Source organism: Panthera onca, chromosome D3, assembly GCF_046562875.1.
Source record: "Panthera onca isolate mPanOnc1 chromosome D3, mPanOnc1 haplotype 2, whole genome shotgun sequence".
Taxonomy (NCBI): domain Eukaryota; kingdom Metazoa; phylum Chordata; class Mammalia; order Carnivora; family Felidae; genus Panthera; species Panthera onca.
The window spans coordinates 73266481-73287302 of NC_138350.1; the positions used below are offsets into that span (position 1 = coordinate 73266481).

The window sequence follows — 20822 nt, forward strand, 5'->3', positions numbered from 1 at the left end:
TGTTTAATGTGGTCCTTTTAAGTAAAACATCATGTTAATAGACTATACAACAGACACTGAAGTGGGTGCCCAAGCTCATTTTCCCCCTTTTTAGTTATATGGTCAAATATAATAACTAAAAGACTAAATGCTTGTGGCTCTTTTATATATATTTAAAACACACAGTAAGAACATAAGAACATCTCAAATCATTGGGAAGAAAAAAGGGGTTATCAACCAAAATCTTTGGAAATTTCATAAAATTTAAATATCTGCAAACAATCCAACCAAAAAGAAAAAAATCCCAACATTTGGCTATGGAGGGCACTTCACATGTGAACCAAATGGCGTTATAACAGTTTCCTTTAGGTAAACTAGTCACTAAACTCCATCAGAAAGAATACAAGAGCAATATGGAGACATCCCCAAATACCACGTACTCGCTCAGAACATTCTGTTATGAAGTGCTCATCTACCACAGGCTTTCCTTTCCATTGCATACATTACTTTACATTTCTACAATGCAATGTTGAAACAGCCTCCAAGTCTTGCAAAGTAGATCGATGTCCATTCTACAAAAATATTAACTTACAGTACATAACACTGAATAATTTTAATCTGTACATTTTTTTTCCCTCCCATCATAGGTGACACGCGTCAGTTTGTACAAGTTAGAAAAAAAAAAAAAAAAACATCTGGTTGTTTACATCTGGATTCATAGTCAACAGAGTCAACCAGAAGTGATGGGGTGGGTATAGTTTGAGAAAGTATAAATACAGTGTAATATTAATTGTGGTTAACAATATCCAGCTCTTAACAAAGTGATACAAAATAAATCTTAGATTTTTAACTGAAAAGATCTAGCTGAGAAGGTTCTGCCAGACAGTCGACCAACTGATCCAAATGGTTAAGGCTGACTTGACTTAGCAAGCTGCAGCGTAACCGAAAACAGTGGCGCAGTTCAGAGCTCTTCAAATGCATAGCTTCAGTGTTACACGCACATTAATTATATTCCTCCAATTAGTTAATCCTCTAGACAGTTTTCTTTTTGTTTTGCATGCATCCCGTTCCATTTTCATTAAGGGCATCTCTTCCTTGGTCAATCATGTGCTTTGCTTTTCAATTTGTTTTTGTAAAAATTTTTTTTGTATGTTTTGTTTGTTAAGCTGTCAATACCTCCAACACTTGGAAAATGAAATATAGATGTGGTTTTACTGACAGAAGAGAATCAGAGCTATATGGACAATGCAAAATGAAATGAAACAAGTGTCAGAAACAGTTTATAAAAATGGCACATTTATTGCTACAGAACGGTCATGTACATGACTTCATCGAATAACTACAGATGGGAAACAGGTAATGGCCTAGACCAAGCTGGGTTTGTTTTTGTCTTGAAGGAACTCCAGCACACAACCTGTTTGGACACTTCTACAAATCAGAAATACACCAAAAACATGAAAAAATCGAGGCACTCAGCCACACATTGAAAACAAGGTGTAACTGTTTATCTTTTTTTTTTTTTTTGAAATGTTTTCCCTTTTTTTTTAACAATTTTTTTTTTTAGTTTTTAATGCTGCAGCTATGTGTACAGTCGCAAAAAATTTCCCCGCTGCGACCTACAACTAAAAAACAAAAACAAAAACAAAAACAAAAAAAACAAAAAAACAAAAAAAGCTACCATACAGTTTCATCTCAGTAACACATGGTAAAATAACATCTTTTAAATAGTAAAATAAAGTAACAAACTTTTACTCATAATGATTCCAAAAATCTACAAAGAAGAAATATTCAGAATCTGACAATTTTTTTTGTAATATTCATGGTATAAAAGGATTGCTCCTGCGAAAAATAAGCCAAATATATTTTTTTTATTTTTAAATTTAGTTTTTTTTTTCCTACTAGGGTGTACTACACTCTATTTTATAGCAAAAAGAGCACTAGACAAACAAAGCTTTATAACAAAAAGCCAGGCACTGATACATGGTAAATCTCTGCTTTTTTTTTCTTATCTTCACTTAATTGCATCACAAGTAACAAGAATGAAAAAGGCCACAGTTCATATATTTTCACCATTACATATGTCTATAATACTTGAAATGAGGATGGCAAAACCAGCACTGCACAAAGATGAATCCACTTCAAGTCCCATGAGAAAGAGCATGTCTCTAAAGAAAAACAAACAAAACCAAAGCAAAATAAAAAGAGAGGCCTAAAGGCCTTGGTGCCCCATTGTGTTGGAATTCATCATATTCCATCTTGACCTTTTTGTTTTGTTTTGTTTTGTGTTTTTTTTTTTTTTTTTTTTTTTTTTTTGTTTCCAGTCAGCCAGCAGACTAAATTTTTGTGCTTGTTTATGCTGAAATGGTTTCATTCCTGACTCAAGTTCACTTTTGGACACAGATCATATTCTGCCTGTTGGATCCAAGACGAAAATCCTCTTAACCCCGAGTCTTGGTTCAACTCCCTCCCCACCCCCCAACCCCTCATCAAAATAAAGATCACGAATAAAAAAACAAAAACAAAAACAAAAACAAAAACAAACAACAACCAAGGAGTAGGAAAAAGCGAAAAACAGAAAGGAATCGGAAGACTGAATCAGAACCAGTTGTGTTACTGGGTGGACTGACAGTTGTATCAACATTAGTGTTCCTTGCAGCTATACACAGAAGACAAATGGTAAAAGTTTCTAGACGAACAGATCCCTATTCTGCATATTCATAAATTACTTGAATGTGGAGGTGGATCAACTATTCCAAGTTGCTTTTAAAGTCCAAGTCTCTCCAACAGATTCCCAGCCTAAGTAGCATCAGGTATGCGGCATAGTATGGACCCTTGTGAAATTCTGTATAGTACTTTCATCCTAACTGTCTTCTGCTAAATTTCATTCGAAAATCCAGCGCAGGATACCAATATCTTACCTGGGTTTGATAATTACAAAACAACGACAAGAAAAAACACACTAAAAAGGCCACATTCCCTTTCACCTTTTTTTTTTTTTTTTTTTTTTAAATGGGGATACAACCCAATTAATAGGTATAGGTGCAGATCCTGTCTCTCCACCAAGCAAAAAGTAGTGAGCAGCTTTTGGTGGCCATTAGAAAGTTTTTCGCCTATTTCCAAAGGGAATTCAACAATAGAGGTATTACATTACTGAGTAATGAATACATCAAAGCTGGTGAACAATAAATTGCAGCTTTTAACTCTGTTTGAGAACAAAATATAAAGCACCAATTTAAAAAATAATCAACTACAATTTAATTTTTTGCTTTGCTTACAGGTTTGAAAAACTTTAAATCAGCTCTATTAAGCACCTTTATGATAACACGTATCAAAAGTGCCATTCTTAAAATGTACATCAATGCAGGGAGTATTTCCAGTTCCCTAAAGAGTAAACACCGTATTTTCTTCTGTACACTTATCCTGAATGTGATCAGAGTATACCTGCTTCCTATATAATATTGTTCCTAGGGATACCCGCCTTGGTAGACTATACAAAATGAGTACAGAATGTACCACTAAAAGGAAATCTTGAACATACTGAGGGAACAAGTACACATGGTTGCCATTGTTCAGGAGGAGGGGAGAGTATACAATGTTGTCTTCCGTGCCCTTCTTTGAGCCCCTTTGTTCGTACATTTCACAGGAAAGTCTCAACATAACTTCATGAAGTTTGATTTCTGCTATTCTCCTAAGTTTTTAATCCACCTCCACATTTTAGGAACTTATCAACAAATCAAAGTATTTTAGTTTTATCGCTACTGAACATATTTACAGTTTTCAACACACACACAGCTAATCAAAATGTTTATGGGTTTGTAAAAGATGACCACGTGGTAACTATCTTATTTGTTCTTACATTTTCGGAAATGAACATAAAATTCAGATTCTTGTAGCTCACTATTTCATTTAAATGAGACGTTTTTTAAACCACACAGTTTAAAAAAAAAAAAACAACAAAAACTGATACAATGTATTAAAACACATAATAACAAGAGTCTACATGTAAAAATATAACTTTTACATACACGATTTCAAAATAATGATACGTTTGCCATTTGTTGCATAAAATTTACAAATGTATTTCATTACTATATAACTGGCAAAACAGGAGAACAGATGGAACATTTAGACCATTTCGATGGATTTATGGCATTTACTCAGTGCTGATAGGTGGAAAAACTACTTGAACAGGGATTTTTTTTTTCTTAATACATGCCAAGATTGTGTGGCTGTAAAAATAGAAACGAGTTAGAGACAAAAGGATGCTGACAAGTACTTAACTAGGAGCACTATTTGCTTACTGCACACTATACACCAAAGTCAATCATTATAAAGATTCACGATGGAAGTTGGTTCAATTGTGCCCAGACGTCAAAGCTAGCTATCTGATGAGTTGCTGTGCCATAGCTTGATCTATGTTTCTATCAAATATGTTAAGTATAAACTTCATTCATACTGGCCAGAGAAATACTGCACTACCCCTCCTCAAGAAAGTGCAACTTAATGCTTTAGGACTTATAAGGCTTGTTATAATGCTGCATGATGATTGAATATTGGCATTTTTTCAGACGAAGGAGGAGGCAGTTAAGTCATCTACATCTTAGTAAACCCATTTCGAAAACAAAAAATCAAGAAAGCAACAAAATCAATCAGCTCTGTCACACTACTTGCAATTTTCTCATTTGATGGTTTTTGAACTTTACTTGTTTTTTTTTTTTTTTTGTTTTGTTTTGTTTTTTTCCAAAAATCTGACCATGTATTCAGAAACGCCTCACTGCACACTACTTCGGCTACACATGTAGGTAACACCTTAATCATTTTGTTAAATCACAGCCACTTTGATTATGTTATGTTTCCGATGATATAAACATTGGAAGGCACAGTGGTAACATTGTAGCATTCTAACCTTGTACCTCTGAAAATCCCAGAATAGGGTCACAAACGCAACATTACAGTTCAGACAAACTCTTTTTGCCATGTCTTGGTAATGCTGCTTGTAATATCTACACATGATGTGACTTTTAAGTCCTGTGTTCCCAAAAGACTGGAGAAACAACTTTCTACTTATTTATGAATGAAAAACAACATCAGGGTCAGCATTTTATCCTGCGTCACCTCTCCAGAAGCAGAGTCGGCACTACAGGTTACGATAACAAACCAGGGAAAGGGACAGAAAGACCAAAAAAAAAAAAAAAAAAAAAAGAAAAAAAAGGAAAGAAAAAGGAAAGAAAAAAGAAAAAAGAAAAAAAATCCGTATTTACAGTAAAATCTTTCTTTTAAAAAAGTTAATCAGTACTATTTTTTTACAGGAGAAAAAAGTCTGAAACAAATGAACAAAAGCTTACCATAGTCACTAAATTTTTAATATATATTTATATATATATTTATATATAGATTTGTCATAGGTCTATAAGATCCATCTGTTCCTCCTACCCTAAGGAATGGCTAATGTCATCACTCTGTTGTCATCAGGACGTTTGCTGGTTTTGTTACGAGGGCAGCCGAGCTTCCCTTATTCGATATCCAGGAATAATAAACACTAGCTGACTTGAATCCCAACAAAAACGTTCATGTAGTTGTCTTCAGAAGTACACTTTTTCATTATTGCAAGTTTACAATTTTTTAAATTAAATATTTTTTTCAGACTTACAAATTCATTATATTTTTTTTTTTTTCCAAAAGAAGTTTAGGCACAAATGCATTGTTCCACAGCGTGGAAAGATTGCCATTCAGTCTCTGGGCTGCGTCTCAGCCTGCACACACCGCTCTGCACGTTCTGAATGATATGTTAGAGGGTCACCCCTCAAGTTGCACTTTTTTCTTTCTTTCTTTTTTTTTTGTTTGTTTTTCGGTTTTCTGATAATTGGGAATGCTGAAACCTCTTGCGTCTGCGATTCATAACTACTCAGACTTGTCTTATGTTACAAAAAAAGGGGTTAAGGAGAAGTGTTTATGTGGGTTTAAGATAATACAGCTGTTAAGGAAGTGGTCTCTTGTATTAATGAAGCAATGTGGCAACTTGGACCTGAGAAGGGAAAAAGAGAGGAAAATTAATTCATACACCTAAAACAGAGGAAGTAAACGTTTTATTTTTAAACTGTTTTTTTTTTCCCCCAAAGGGGAAAAATTTGTTAACTGGGGCGAATGTTGACGTTTATGGCTGATGCCTCGGGGAGGAGAGCGACAGAGGAAGGGAGTTCCGAAATGGCAGAGAGCACACTTGCCCTTTTACATCTGTCCCATGTGGTTTGACGCGTCTCCCATTCCAGGGTGCGGGCCCGCCAAGGAGAGCGGGGGAGGTTCTGAGGACACCTTCTCTTCCTCCCTTCTTTTCAGACACGCGGCTTTCGGATTCAGATTCCTCTCTGGAAGAGTGAAGCCGAGAATGTGGTTAGTGCCCACGGCTTCTGATAGAGGGCAGTAATGCGCTCTCGTCTGCTGACCCTCTATCGGGGTTTCCACGTCACCCAGCGAGAGGAAGAGCCAGCAAAGGCACGCTATAGCCATGCATTTGGTGGGTCACCAGTACAAGCTGGACGGCTTCACAGGATAAGAAAGCTGGTAAAACAAAGATACCAGACGTGGATTCCTGAGAGTACGTACGAAAGCACTGTGGTGCCGTCTTACTTGTAAGAGCGTCCTGTGCCTTAGCCATGGGAGAAAGGGGGGCTGCCTTACAGATTCAGAGGCGATCTGCACTTGACCCCATGACTCTGAACCATGCTTATGGGGCTGCTTCTCTGCTCCTGCTCCAGGCCGGCAAGTCGATCCCTACTCCCTGCAGCCGCAGGCTGCCGTGACCCCTACGAGGAGGCGGCGGGGGCACTGACCTCGGACTTGCTGCTCCAGGCTGAGGATGACGGCCACGGCCTGGTGGAGGATCAGGAGCTTGGTCTGGGGCTTGTCACTCTTGAGGTGGAGCTGCACCATGCGGCCGAGCTCCTTGAAAGCCTCGTTGATGTCGCGGACGCGCAGGCGCTCACGGGCATTGTTGGCCATCCTCCGCTCCTTCTCACGCTCTGCCTTCTGCTCCGGTGTCAGGTCCTCGTCATCGTTATTGCTGGGGGACAAAAGGGATGCGACATTTTCTAATGGTGTGGGGACAAAGAAAGTCTCTAAATCGGTTTTGCTTTCTTCCAGAGTTTTCTGGGGATGTGTCCATCTTCAGCTGTTGTCCTCGGCAGGATTTTACATCCACTTGAACTTGGGACTGCTATAGATGGCTGTGACAATCCATACACGAGACATTCCGTTTCTCCCAGACATTCAACCCAAACAAAACAAGAGGGGTTAAAGTTAGGGCCCACTGTGTGCCCATGCTGATGTAGGGGGTAAAGGGCAAGCACGGCTTTTTATCAATGAGGCTACACTCTGCCAAGCAAGGCCACGGTCAACTTAGCCTCGAGGCTAGTCCGCATGGCCACAAAGCAGAGCGTTTTACACAGACTGAAGGTGTGTGTGCTGTCGTTTTTAACTTTCATACTGTGACATCTGGAACCTGAGGAAAACAAGTGCTTGAGAAAAGACTCGGACAGGTCAGAATGAATACGATACAGCTGAAACAGGAGTAAGAAGGCCCTACATTCAAGACACCAGAGCAATGAGGGTGCAGACAGAGAACTTCTGTCCATGTTTCACTAATAACTAGCTCTGAAGGCATGGCTATTCCACTTAATGTATCTGAGTCTCATTTTCTCCATGCGTTAAATAAAAAGGCTAGAAAAACCATGATCTCCATGGGTTTTAACATCGTGGACATTTGTGAGCCCCCAAAACAAGTTGGGAAATTCTGAGTTGACACGCACTGTGCCAAGCAAACAAAATAAGATGGACTAAATACCAAACAGCTACTGGTTATAAATGACCATGACCTCATCGTGAGTCAAAAATGAAGCCCAAAAGCTAATCTCTGATGGTTAGAACCAAAATATTACATTTCATAGCAAAGGCATGGTTGGATCCAGTATAGTCTGGAAAGGCAATATTCCTTCTGTCTGTTTCTGGCTGTCATGCCTCTGAGTGGTATAGTTTGAGTTAACATGAGCAAGAAGCTTTTTGGGTGTAAGAGATGTCATAAGAGATATAAAAAGTGAGGTCAACTTCACTGAAAAAGTAATAGGCTCCTCATTATATGAAACAATACGGAGGTGACCATCTGTAAGGATGTTAACCTGGAGGTCCAAGCATTCATCTAAATGACCACGATGGTTAACCTCTACTTTAAAATTCTACAAATCTGAAATGTTCACGGAATAAAGGTGTTAATCACAATTTTTCAGAGCAGGAGAACATGGGGTAAGTTATCTAGTCAATTTAATGTACACTTAATGAATGTTGGCTTAACATGCGTGGCTCTGAATCTTCCAGTTTGGAGAATCTCTGGGTAGCTTCCAAACTGCAATAAGGACCAATTATAGCTGAGAAGCTCCAATCAATCACAAATGGGAGTGGGATTCTTTGGGTTGCAAGCACATGTTGCAAATACAGATGATGTATGTAAGCCAACAACACTTGTAAGGGAGGGGAAGAGGAAGACACCAAAGAAAGATGCCTTAAGACTTGGCTCATCTCCCCATGGGTCATATACTCCCTTCCAGATGGGACCGTCTGCCATAGATGTGTGCTGGTAAACACACAACTGGACTGAACCTGTGGGAAATGGCTCTCTTTCAGTGTCATCTAAGCGTCCTCACTTCTGCTGAACCCTCCTCCCCACCACGCCTAACTTCTGCTGATGGCAGCCAAGTCAAGGTTACCGTTAATTCACGTCCACGTTCCACTACACAAACAGGTTGTAACAAGTGAAAAGAGAACACAGCCACGTCTGTGGTGGCCCTTCCCTGAAGTTAAAATTTTGAGTAACACTTTTAAACATCACACAGGTGTCACAGCTTTCACAGAGTGGGTCTGAAAGTGGGAACTTGTTTTCCAAAGGTATTCAGGCTAGTAGCTAATTAGGCCCGATTACTCACTTATAAAGAGTAAATAGGTTGGTTTTGCAAATAAAACTACCTAGCATTGTCTCACATCCCAGTTTGGGAGGCATTAGGTAAACGTCGCAAGAACAACCCTTTCAATAAGAAGGTTCTTAACAGCGAGTGAAACGTTGCACGGAAACTTCCAAGAATCTACTAAGATGCATAAGTCACGGCCACTAGTTGAATTACTGAGAACTGACGGGAGTGGCAGAGAAGACGGTAGGGATGCGAAAGCCCCTCCTTAAAATTTCACCAATGTGGCCAAGAGTCAGGAGACTCTAGTGATGGTGGGAGGTAAGGGGTAAGAAGCTTGTACCATCTTCTGGAAGTTTTAGCAGGGGCTGTCCTGCAATTCATCCCAATGATTATAAAGGTGATTATGAGAAAGTGGCATGTTCTTAATTCCTAAAGGGCATTAGCTCTAACCCTGAGAACGACAGCTTCTAAAAGGGGGAAGTGTAGTCATGGTACAATTTATTTAATTTACAAATGAAAACTACCCAAGGGAACTAAGCAAAGAACAGGGGTGCCACGGTGTTCGAAAACCATCTGATCGTCAGACTAGAGTTCACATTCCACGAGAAAGACTCTAATTTAAAGATATTGGATATTTAAGAAAACCAACCAGAAGCTATTTTCCTGCAGTTGTATTTTCTGTAGAAGGGAGTATCTGGGAGAAAAAAGCGAGCAGTTTAGGTATTATTATTAGATAGATCAACATATTTAAGATAAAGCTGGGAAATCAGTATATTCTCACGTTCAAGATCAGAAAAAAGTCATAGTTGCATATACCTCAGTGGAGTTTTTAACACGGCTAAGATCTCTTTTTTAGAAATATTTTGGAAAGATCATTTCGGACCAAATTTGCAGAATATGCATCATTTTAAAAATCAACGGTTTGCACTTGAATCAGTTACAAATTGTTTTTACCGTGTGTAATTAGCACTGCGTCCAAATTCACAAATGCAAAGACACTGTAGGCTTCACTAGAGTACCAGTATCTCAAATGATACTTCGGTACCTCTAGAGCAGGCCTTTAATTTTCTTTTCAGCTGTCGATTTACCTGCCAGGAAAAAACTGAATAGTTTCTTCCTGTTCTGTTCACTTCATCAAAGTCCAATAAAGGAATTAAATGAAGCGACAGTATCATATACTGTTACCTAGATCTTGACCTAGTAATCGATTTGATATCCTTCTTGTCGTCATCTAACTTCTTGTCCTCGGAAGATTTCGTGTCTTGCAGGTTCTCATCCCCCTCGTCGTCGGATTTGATCTCAGAGCTGCCGGAGGAGACACTCTGGCCCTGCAATCCTGGCGGCATGCCTAACGGGAGAGAGAGAGAGAGAGAGCAGGTGATGTTTCTGCCAAACACTAGATGCGCGCACACACACACACGCACACACACCGCAGACCGCGAGCTGCCAGCCATACAGTTCATGCTGCTGAACTGTGATCCTTCTGCCGCATTTTTTTCCCTGCGATCTGGTGAAGTTTCAAAAATGCACCTGTGGAAGCAAGTTTTCCCTGCATTGGCTCTGAGGTTAAATTCTATTTTGCAATCTTTTGGAGTAGATGGTAATTTCACTGTCTACAAAACATCAACTTAATTGCAATGAAAATCATAATCATGAAAATCACACACCGCAATGTTCTGATTAAGAACCCAAGTAAATATCAGCTATTATATTGAGTTTCTTCCATATGCAATGATTTAATAGAAAAATGTCCTTAAAATATAATTCCCAGGGAGTACGCTAAATATGTGCAGTCAAGACTTCAATAGATACCCTAATGATATTCTGAAATTAGGTTTCTCTTATCCTCAAGGAGTAATCAGCATTTAAAAATGGTACATATGGAAAGCAGTTAGCTGCTCACTGAAGAAATTTTTAGCTTTATCACTGCTCAACTTTCAAGATCACAATACATTTTAAAACGTGACCCTCATGTATCCACTTATTTCTAAGGTATAAGCATGTCTATTGGGTATTCTCCTCTGTTTGTAATTTGTGTAGTCACTCAAAATTGGTCTGTGGTCCAGAAGCATCCTTATCACTGGAACCCATTAGAGATGCAGAATTTCAGACCTACTGAATCAGAATCTGCACTTTAACAAGGTCCTCAAGTCACGCTTATATACACTCAAGTTTAAGAAGCACTGACTCGCGCTCTCTCTCTCTCCATACACACACACACCCACCCACACAAACACACACATAATTAACACTCAATTTGTACAATGTTTAGCCAGTGGTAAAAAGCCTATGCATATTCCCGTGGCAGTGTTATCACCTTTACTCTAAACATGGAGGGGGGGGTGATGAGAATTTAAGTGTCTGCCAGTCACCGGGCCAGCCAGTTGCACAGGGAGCATGGGACCCAGGTCTGGCTCCTGTGGTATAACTTCCTGGGGTCATGAAAAGCTGAGTGGGGTCCGTGGTTTGAGGCAATCATTGTGGGGCGAGACGAAAAGTGAAAATCATTCCACCAAGTTCCAGTTTTTAAATGTACCTACATTTCCTTCCATCTTAAACGACAAAAACAATTTCCTTCCTTCCTATTCATTTGGAAATATCATTTTCAGGCTACAACTAACCACATTAGAGGACCTGAATGAGTAAAATGTGGAAATAGCTAAAATAAAATTTCCTCTCATCAGTCTGTTGTCTCATTCCCTGCTGAAATAGGACCAGGATTTCAGAGGATGTTTGAGGAAAACAGTTACTGAAGAAACACAATTAGCCGGCTACGTTCTAACTGCTTTCCCATTTGCTTACCATTTTTGTACCAAATTTGATTCTTGGTTTTCTGCCAGTGCTTCCTGAGGAGTGTATGCCAAGTAAGCTTGGGATCAACACTGGATTCACTATTGTCTAAGTGAGGTCGGAAGGGCCTTCGGAGGCAGACCTACCTCTGTAAGGGTCCTGGGGTGGGTTCAAATCCGGGGAAGTTGCAGACTGGACAGGAAGCTGTGGAACTGGAACCTGGTTTGGCACAAGAGAATGGCTGCCTCTCAGGGCCACGCCGTCTTCACGATGGGCCCCAACCTGAAAGGGGGAGAGGAACCGTGGAGTTTATTTCCAGGGGCAGCAAGGACCAGCCGAAGGAACACGGGCCTTTGAAAAACAAGACTCCCAAATGCCTTTCACTAGAGGGCGCTGAAGGACCGCACACGCACCTACAGAACCCTGCAAAACACTTCACACTCAGTAAGATGCCGTGCTGTACATTCAGTGACAAATATGGCAGAGTAGCTCAGGCAGGTAAAACGTCAAATTGTCTCCCAGGGTGCTGCAGTGGAGCGCACTGATTCGTACCCATCTGTCTTCTATCATGTCCGCCAACAGATCTGACAATTATCTTAATGCCCATATGCTTAATTGTGGGCTTCTCAATTCCCCCATTGCTATCGGAAATCCTACAGGAATTTCAATTTGGCATTCGACTTTCATTTCAGGGGATAAGATTCTCAGGCCTGCCATTTTTTTTTTCCATAATGCCAGCTAAGCCTCTGACAGCGGAAGCTACGGCAGTATGGGACACAGCCCCTGCTCGGTACAAATATAATAAAATGTCACCTGGCTTTCCAAAACTGGCAGCCCATCCCAGATTAATGTTTACTGTATTTCATCAGCTGCTGAGCTCCAAATCCAAAGGGGGACCGTCTCTGCCAATGCCACCACACCGGAAAATGTACCAATAAAGGTTTTATTAAACACACCAGTAATGCCATCATTGCCATGCAAAGAGCTTTGGACATTTTTCCATTTTTCCTCCCACTATTCTGATCCTAGAAAGATACCGCACTGTAAACACTCTTTACGTTTCCATGAATAAAATTACAGAATACAGCATGATGACTTGGTCTGGAAGAAACACTGCTGAGCATTTTAGTAACTACTACTGCCTACTCGAGGGTCCAGAGATGTTGCACCAGTGACAACGAGACAGCAATTGCTGACTTTATGGCATGTGCCTTAAAGCAAAACCATTCAGCATTTGCAAACCAAGAGGAACATGAGTAGCTTACGTTTTTGTTTGCATTTTCAAGTAGTTATAGGCTCTCCGCCTATTGTCAGGCGAACAATGTATGTAGGATCGTGGGTCTGACCCTAAAAATACTTATCCCTGAATTTTTACTGTTATGAATCAAAAAGTTTAATTTTTTCCCCATCCAAAACCAAAAAGCCCACAAAGCAGAATCTTCACTCATTTGCTGCCAAATGTTTTAAAAGAGTATCTCCAAAGAAAGCAACGACAATCAGAATCTGAACCGACAACAACCAAATTCACAGAACCGAATGAAGCACACGCTGTCTAAAAGCAACCTGATAGGAAGTATCACCGTTACATAATCCAAACCAGTACAGAAGGAAATAACTCAGGGGGGAGGGGGAGGGACCACATAAATCATACTAATTGCTCAGATTCAAAATATAGCAAGAATAAAAGGATTTGAAGACTCATGGGCATCGGGACGCATAAGTGAATGCTGTAGCTAAGAGTCCAGGGATGTCCGCCACCTGTGTGCCCGTGTCCCCTCCCAGAACATTCTGACTGGTGGTTATTCAGCTTCTAGGAGGGTGCTTCGAATGTAAGGAGACCTCGATTACCTCCCACAGCAGCCCGTTCCATTCCATTTTCATCACAAGTTGGCCTCCTTGTATATTCCATCCACTGGTTCTGGTTTCAACTTCGGGAGTTTCATGGAGTAAGTGTAAGTCCCCTTCACGTGTTTAACACCGCTGCCATGCCACTGGCGTCCTTCCCCTGGTGACCAGCGCCCCGTCCTTCCAGGCAGGCCAGGCCCCCTTGATGCTTCCAAACCATTTTTCACTTTTGGTATGTTTTTGGATTTATTCCAAACAAAAAGGTGATAGCTATTTTCCATTCAGGTTTTGATTTGCCATTCTTATGTTTGTGCATTTACGAGACTGATTCAATGGATGATTATCCCTCCAATCTAAGATGTCAACTTGTATGCGTGTATTTTACAGACCTTGATCAAATGGTAGCTCTTGAAGTCTGTCAATCAATGTCAACCCAAATAATTACCTTAGTGCTGACTCATATTTATTGGTATTTCCAGTGGATTTAATCTCTTAAACTTGCACAGAAGGCGATTCTGAATTGGAGTCACTGAAGGTAACCCCAGGTTTGAGCATAGCAAAGACGCAAATGCTTTTATGTTAGGCGTTCTATTAAAACCCTCAAGCCTTCTTTGTAGGCATCTGTGATGTAATTTAAGGTTAGGGTTTGGATTTTTACTTAAAATATATTCAGATATTGATCCTGTGCTTCTTTTCTCCCTTCTAGTTCACATTCAGATTAGTTTTTACAAGAGCAAAAAAGAGCCCACAACCAATTATCTTTGTATTTTCCTTGCCTCAACTATTATGAAAGACTGAGTAAAAGCAGTACAATGATGAGAATCAACAATACCTAGATTTTAACTGTAACTGGTTTCTTTGTTAGCTGTGTAACCGTGGGTAAGGTATTCAAATACAAACTGAAGAAATTAACACTAGGTTATAGAGAATGAGCCCCGTGTTTATTGCAAAGGGTGGTAATAGGCAAAACAACGGGTACATAATAGGTACATAACAGTTATAGATATTATGTGAAAATATCTGCAAATCCTTGCGTACCACATAAAAATAAAAGTCTATATAGTTCAAAACCCCTCAGAACACAAGCTACCTTCATTTAAGATCATCTTTGTATTCTTTGTCTCTATTTTCTTCACGTGCATTTGATTTTAAATCTTTCCTCCTACACAATGACAGGGAAACCTTAAATGAGCTTATAAATATGTTGAGAAGACAGTTGTTACAACTGTATTTGTTTGGATTTTAGCCATACATGTTAACTAACTTTATGTATTTTCCACAGATCATCTCAAATAATATACCAATCATTTTCCACAAAGGAAGTTGGGAACAAAGTTGCTCTTGATGACTTAAGGCTGCCTTTGTAAACTATGCACATTCCAGGTCAAATGAATGAATGATGATGGGTCAAGATCCTTGTGGTAATGAGCTTGATTCTCCGGGATCAATTCCATTGCCTGTGGCTATGCAATAGTATTCTGAAGAATTAACTTTGCTTTGTTTGTTTCCTTGGCCACAGACAGCATGTCCTAACCCCATTTACTTCTCTTTCAGAAACATTATTTTTGGTCACATAAGAGGCAAGGCAAGAATGATAGTGGATGGTCAACACAATCCATCACTGGAATAGCTCATAAATAGAAGGAGGAGCCAATATGTACAGAATACAAGGGTCAAGGCTTGACCACCTTCCAAATAATAAATAGGTAAGAATATAACTAGAAAAAAGCAGATTCCTTCAACCTGCAAATAGACTCTAAGGATGGTACCTACTTTTAGAAAATCTGTACTTCATTAAAGCCCTATTTTCATAACGTTTTCATCTAGGTAAGCAAGAGTTTAAAGTTAAAAGCCAGTCTAAGAAAGGAGTTAATTTTATCAATATTGATAGTAAATTTTATTTTTTGCAATCTTTAAGAATAGTCTTCTTAGTTACATACAATGTGGTTTTAGATGTATTTATGCTAAATGTAAAAGACAAAATCAAATTTCTAAAAATTATACAGTGTTAATTGATTGATCAAAGAGTACATTTATTCATTCAAGAAATATTTACTCATCTACTTCATGCTTGTCACTCTAGGGGGTGCTAGGGATGGGATGGTAAATAACTTAGATGACCTCATGAAGCTTAGAGATTCTCTGTGGGATTTTTGCACACTGATCACTTTAGTGTGGCGGTTTTCATAGTAAGTCTCTCAAGTAAAAGGAGACTTTTCATGATTTCTGTAATTTAGGTTTTGAGCCCAGAGAACACCCAGGACCTAAGGCCACTCCTTGTCTCTTATGGGCCAGCCTCTCTTGTTCCTCTGCTGGTACCTCTGTCTCTCTGGCATTTGTCCCTTCATGACTATAGTCTGAACTCTCCTTTCATGATATCTCAGTACATTCTATAAGGTTCTGAACCTGTTGCTAACTCCCTCTCTGTCTTAGTATTTCTGAGCTCAGAATGCCAAGATCATCTGATGGTGCAGACACGAACCATCCTTTGAATGGGCCACTCTAGGGTTAGGTGTCCCCATTACTGGTTCAATGAACTACAGAAGAAGAGGAGGGAAGATCATGTGGTCTAAGCATGGATGCCCACTCCACCATAAATCATGCCCCCCAAATCATGGCTCTTAGATATAAATATCTAAGTTACCCTGCATCTCAGGTCAAGTTATATTCAAATTCTGACATGGCTATTTAAATTTTCCTGTGTTAATTTATCACTGGGAATAATTAAATACCTTCAGCAGTACATTACTTCTTTTGAATAATGTAAGCAACATATAATTTTAAATAACCTTACTTTCCAAGGAGAGGATGGATACATTAGAAGCACTTTTCAATCACAGCATAGAAACTTTAAGAGCTTGAGAGACTTGGAACCCAGTTAGGCCAAACTCTTCATTTTACAGAGAAGAAAGCTAAGGTTGAAGATAGTGAAGCGAATTGGCAAATGTCTAGTAAGACTAAAATAGATTTTGAGTTCAGAAAAGTTATAACAACACTGAATAATTTGATTGGTGTGTGTGTGTGTGTGTGTGTGTGTGTGTGTGTGTGTGTGTATGGGAGGAGAACAAAGTTAAGGGACAAAAAGCGTTTATCTCTTGGAGCTTTTGTTTACAACAGAGTGCATATATGGGCATGTGTGTGTGTGTGTGTGTGTGTGTGTGTAGATATAGATACGAAACTCATTTTATTTTTCTTTATCATAGGGAAAAAAACCACCATAGTTCACCAAGTATGGCCAAGGCCATGGCCAAGATGTCTAACTAAATTACAAAATTTAATACTTGCCACAACTCCTCCAACATAAACAGATTTCAAAGACATGCAGCTTCAAATTAGGTGGCTGTTGGCAAGGGTATTTTAATGTGGGGATGCGTGCAGCATCCTGGTAAATATCCTTATCCTGATCCTTGAGCTAACAACAAACACCACAAACAAAAAAGACATTCAGTGTTTCTGCTCTCTTTGTTTCCAGGGAGTATTGTGAAAGTAATTATTCTGTTGTATTTAAGAGGCCTATTTCATGGATGGGAAAATGTATTAAATTTCATTTGGCAGTTATTCAATCCTTGTTAATGTTATCTCCAGAGATAACTGCTTCAAAGCAGGCTTTCAGACCTCAGTTCCTTCTCTTCTACCATAATCCTTCTAAAAGAGTGTAGGATGGGAACTTTAGGAAACTTGTCATTAATTTCTAGACCAAGTGATAATGATACAAAACTAGATATGCTATCAGAAACTTTTTGGTATTATCAACAGAAAAGCTCGTTATTCATGGCATCCGGTTCAAAATGTGTCTTTTGACATAGGTGTTTTTTAGAAAGAAGAAACAAAACAAGGAAATGGGACAAAGAAAAAAAGTCCTGGTAACTTTTACTTTTCTCTCTTCTCTTCCTCTTCCTCTTCCTGTTTTTCCATAAACACAAAACAAACGTTGATAGGCTTTTACTGTAATTAGACACCCACTGACACAGAAAACAGTTTTGGTGTCTGAACTGTAATCTCCCCATGACATATCAATTAGACATGACAGTTGTGGAGGGCTAGATTTCAGTTTCTAGGATCCTGCCAGATCTCTGTCATATTAGAGGAAAGAAAACTTATTTTCTCAAAGGTACAAAACATTGTTTAGTCCAGAAGTGCATCTTTTAAAGAGGCGGGAAGTGGTCATGCAAACTTTAATGGCTCACAGATGGGTACCCGGAAGTTCACGAAACGGTGGCACCGGACGGATACTGCGAGGAACAACACCGGAGGCCCCGAGATGTAGCAGAAAACAAGACCCACCTCTGATAACCAACTCCTTTGTGTGAGAAAGTTCTAACATCTGGGACACTCTTCAACCACAAATATCACTTCCATATTTCTCAGTTCAAAAAATTATCAGACTACTTTTTAAAAATTCCTGTGATTAAACATTTAAAGGACTTTTCACGAAAAGTCAGATCTGGATTCACTTCTTCTGTTTGGATTTTGATTCTTGAGAGCCGTTTATTGGGAGAAGACTTCCTCACACCAGAGAACACCTGTTTTTTTTTCCCTAGAAATCTCACAGCCTCACAGCTTTGCTTATGCTTTGCCTGAAAGTTAAGGTAATTCCTTACTGGGCAATTCTTGGAGATTTATTGAATGCTTATTCTCCAGATGATAAAATAATTTTCAAGAGGATTTAAATATGATGTGAATGACCCCGGCCTTGGCAGGCCTGACCTGTCACATGATCAGCCAGGCTGAAACTCCCCTGATGTCCACCAGCATGGCTGAAATGAATGATTCTGTGATTTAGTTCGAGAGATGCAAATGGTTGTTATCTGATTTCAGTTCATCTTTTTTTTTTTCTTAACTCATAAGTTCCATCTATTAAAACTGTTTCATTTCTCTCCTCTGAATCTCCACCCTCCGCCCCCAATTCTCTACAACACTTTCCTATAGGGGAAACTGTAACTGGATGCATTCCACCAAGTAAGAACCTCAGCAGGTGGTTAACAGAGTCCATTTCACCCCTTCTTGCCCCAGGTAGCAGGTTAGTAAGTAAGTGGTAGGCAACTAAACTTAATCCATGTCTGCTGAACCAAGTCCATATAGCACAGAGATTATGGTGAAAGTTTGCGATTACTTGTACACGGCTTCTTTTGTCTGCAGTGACGGGAAAGTCAACTGAACACCTGATGTGTGCCTGGGATTCGGGATCCCCGAGCACAGACACACCTGCAGAGCATACAACTGAGGGGCTGGCTTGCACATAATGCGTGCTCTGTAGCCAGCCCGGGAGGTCCATCCCTAGGGACTTATCTTCACCTCACTGGCCTTTATTTTTTAAATGCATTTCTTATCATCCCAGGAACACATGCTTATTGTAAAATATTTGGAAAGGAAGGGTAACAAGCTTCCCTAAACCAATGAAACACTCCTTCCCCATCACTTCCTAAATATCCCCTTTCTGAATGCTATATTCTCTGCCCGTCAACTGTTCCTCTGCGTGTCAAGGTTCTAGCACAGCTTGTCATTGTTCTGTGGGTCAGGTCTAAGATCGGTACCTTGTGCATCTGTGTCCTTCACCTGGACACCACAGGGCCGTTTGTTCCAGTCCCTTCCTCTTTTCAAGTTCCTTAATCTCCAACTTTAGTTACCTACCCATGGCTCCCCATCGGCCACATTCACTCCTGCATCAGCAAGGCCTGATCCAAGCCCTCCCTGCTCTGCCTCCCAGTGCTGGCTTCCTCGGCACAACTCACCGACCACTTCTTTTTTATTAGTCCCACAGATCCCCTTATTCCAACTACTCCTTGACTGTCTGGGTCTCTAGAACTCTCACCATCTTGCTGGGCTTGGACAGGGCTCTCCCCTGACTATTCATTATGGACACTGCCCTGAAAAGCACTCACGGACAGTGCTTAATTAAAGCGCAGGGCACTCGCTTCAATGCTTTTGTTTGGCTGCCATTCATAAAGCTTACACTTGTCTTGAGATGTAAGTCTCCCAAGGGCAAGGACTAGGTATACAGGACATTGTATAGGATTGCAATATTATCACGTGCAATTAGATGCTTCCTAGATAGTAAATGATGAAACATGTGGCATGTATCTGTTTTACTATCTCTGAAATCTATAACCTTTTGATATCGTCAAAGACACATTTTAAGGGTTTCTATCCACAAGTAAACATTTTTGGTTTAATTCGACAAATGCCTCTGAAATGTTTACTGTATGCAAGGCACTATTCAGGTATTTGTAGGAGAAATAATAAAAGATAGACACGTCTATTACTTAAGATTCTTACAGCTTAATGTTGAAGACATGTAAGACAAACTTAAGGGAATGCCACGAAGGAGTTCAAGGTTATGTGGGGTTTTAAAGGATGGGCAAAACCATATCAGATTGAGAAACCAGGGACTTCCTTCTTAAATAGGCTTTGAAGGATGGGTAGAATTTTGACACAAATTATCTAAAAAAAGATGACGTTTAACATCCGTGAGATAACATCTCACCTTTAAATGAAAGTTTCTGTTTTTACACCGAGAAGTGGCATTATTTTTGGTATTACACAGATATATGAAGAAGCAGCTAAGGACTATATATTAATGTGTTTTCGTGTTGTCAGACTACATATTTTGGACAAAAGGCAGATTTTTGTGAAGCGCTTTATAAACCTCCACGGCTTTACTACAAAGGGAACAACACAGGGCATTGTGGACGCAAATGGTACCTCACTGTATGTGTGTATTATTGGCCCGAATGATTCACTCTTATTTAACTGCAGTGAAGTCTTTCATCTCCTAGCTATACAATAATAGTTTCCATATGACCAGTGGCTCTGCTATAAATAAGATCAAAAGCAAAAGAAAGGATTTAATAAAAGAAAATGACATTAAAGGTAGCATTAAATCAGGGGGAAAAATACCAATATCCAACTCTTTTTTTGTTTGTTTGGTTGGTTTTTTTGAGACCGACGCTCCTTCCTCAACATGTCCTGAGAAGACATTTGACAAGAAGTAGGTATGTACAAAATCCATTTGGGTATGCCTTTGAGTGGTAAAGATTAAGTTGGGGGGCAGTGGGGAATGTGGGGGTAGGGGAGAGCACCCCCAGTTAGGGGCAGGCTAGGGGCAGGTAACCAGCTTGTTTCACGTTGGAAGAGTTCAAGGGAATGTGTCAATGGCAGGCATCCATCCATTTCTCTGTCCTTTTCTGTTCTATTTAATGGAGATAGACTTTTGGTAATCCAGAGATTCTCAGAGAATCCTAACATTGCTCAACT

General features: G+C 39.7%; 1 protein-coding gene across 29 annotated transcripts in view; it reads right to left on the bottom strand.

Annotated features, from left to right (window-relative positions):
- Positions 1-1258: 1258 nt before the first annotated feature.
- Positions 1259-20822, bottom strand: part of TCF4 (transcription factor 4) — a 353798-nt gene continuing 334234 nt past the window's right edge. For 20 of the 29 annotated variants that reach the window (XM_060613923.3, XM_060613912.3, XM_060613917.3 and 17 more), the window contains 5 exons: positions 11870-12005; positions 10119-10281; positions 6810-7039; positions 6204-6344; positions 1259-6004 (listed from right to left, as the gene is read on the bottom strand). In XM_060613923.3, the coding sequence (XP_060469906.1) occupies positions 6208-6344; positions 6810-7039; positions 10119-10281; positions 11870-12005 (666 nt within the window). In that variant the 3' untranslated portion in view covers positions 1259-6004; positions 6204-6207. Of the gene's footprint in view, positions 6005-6047; positions 6345-6809; positions 7040-10118; positions 10282-11869; positions 12006-20822 lie in introns of those variants that run through there. The other 9 variants (XM_060613922.3, XM_078435218.2, XM_078435219.2 and 6 more) reach the window with 2 other exon arrangements.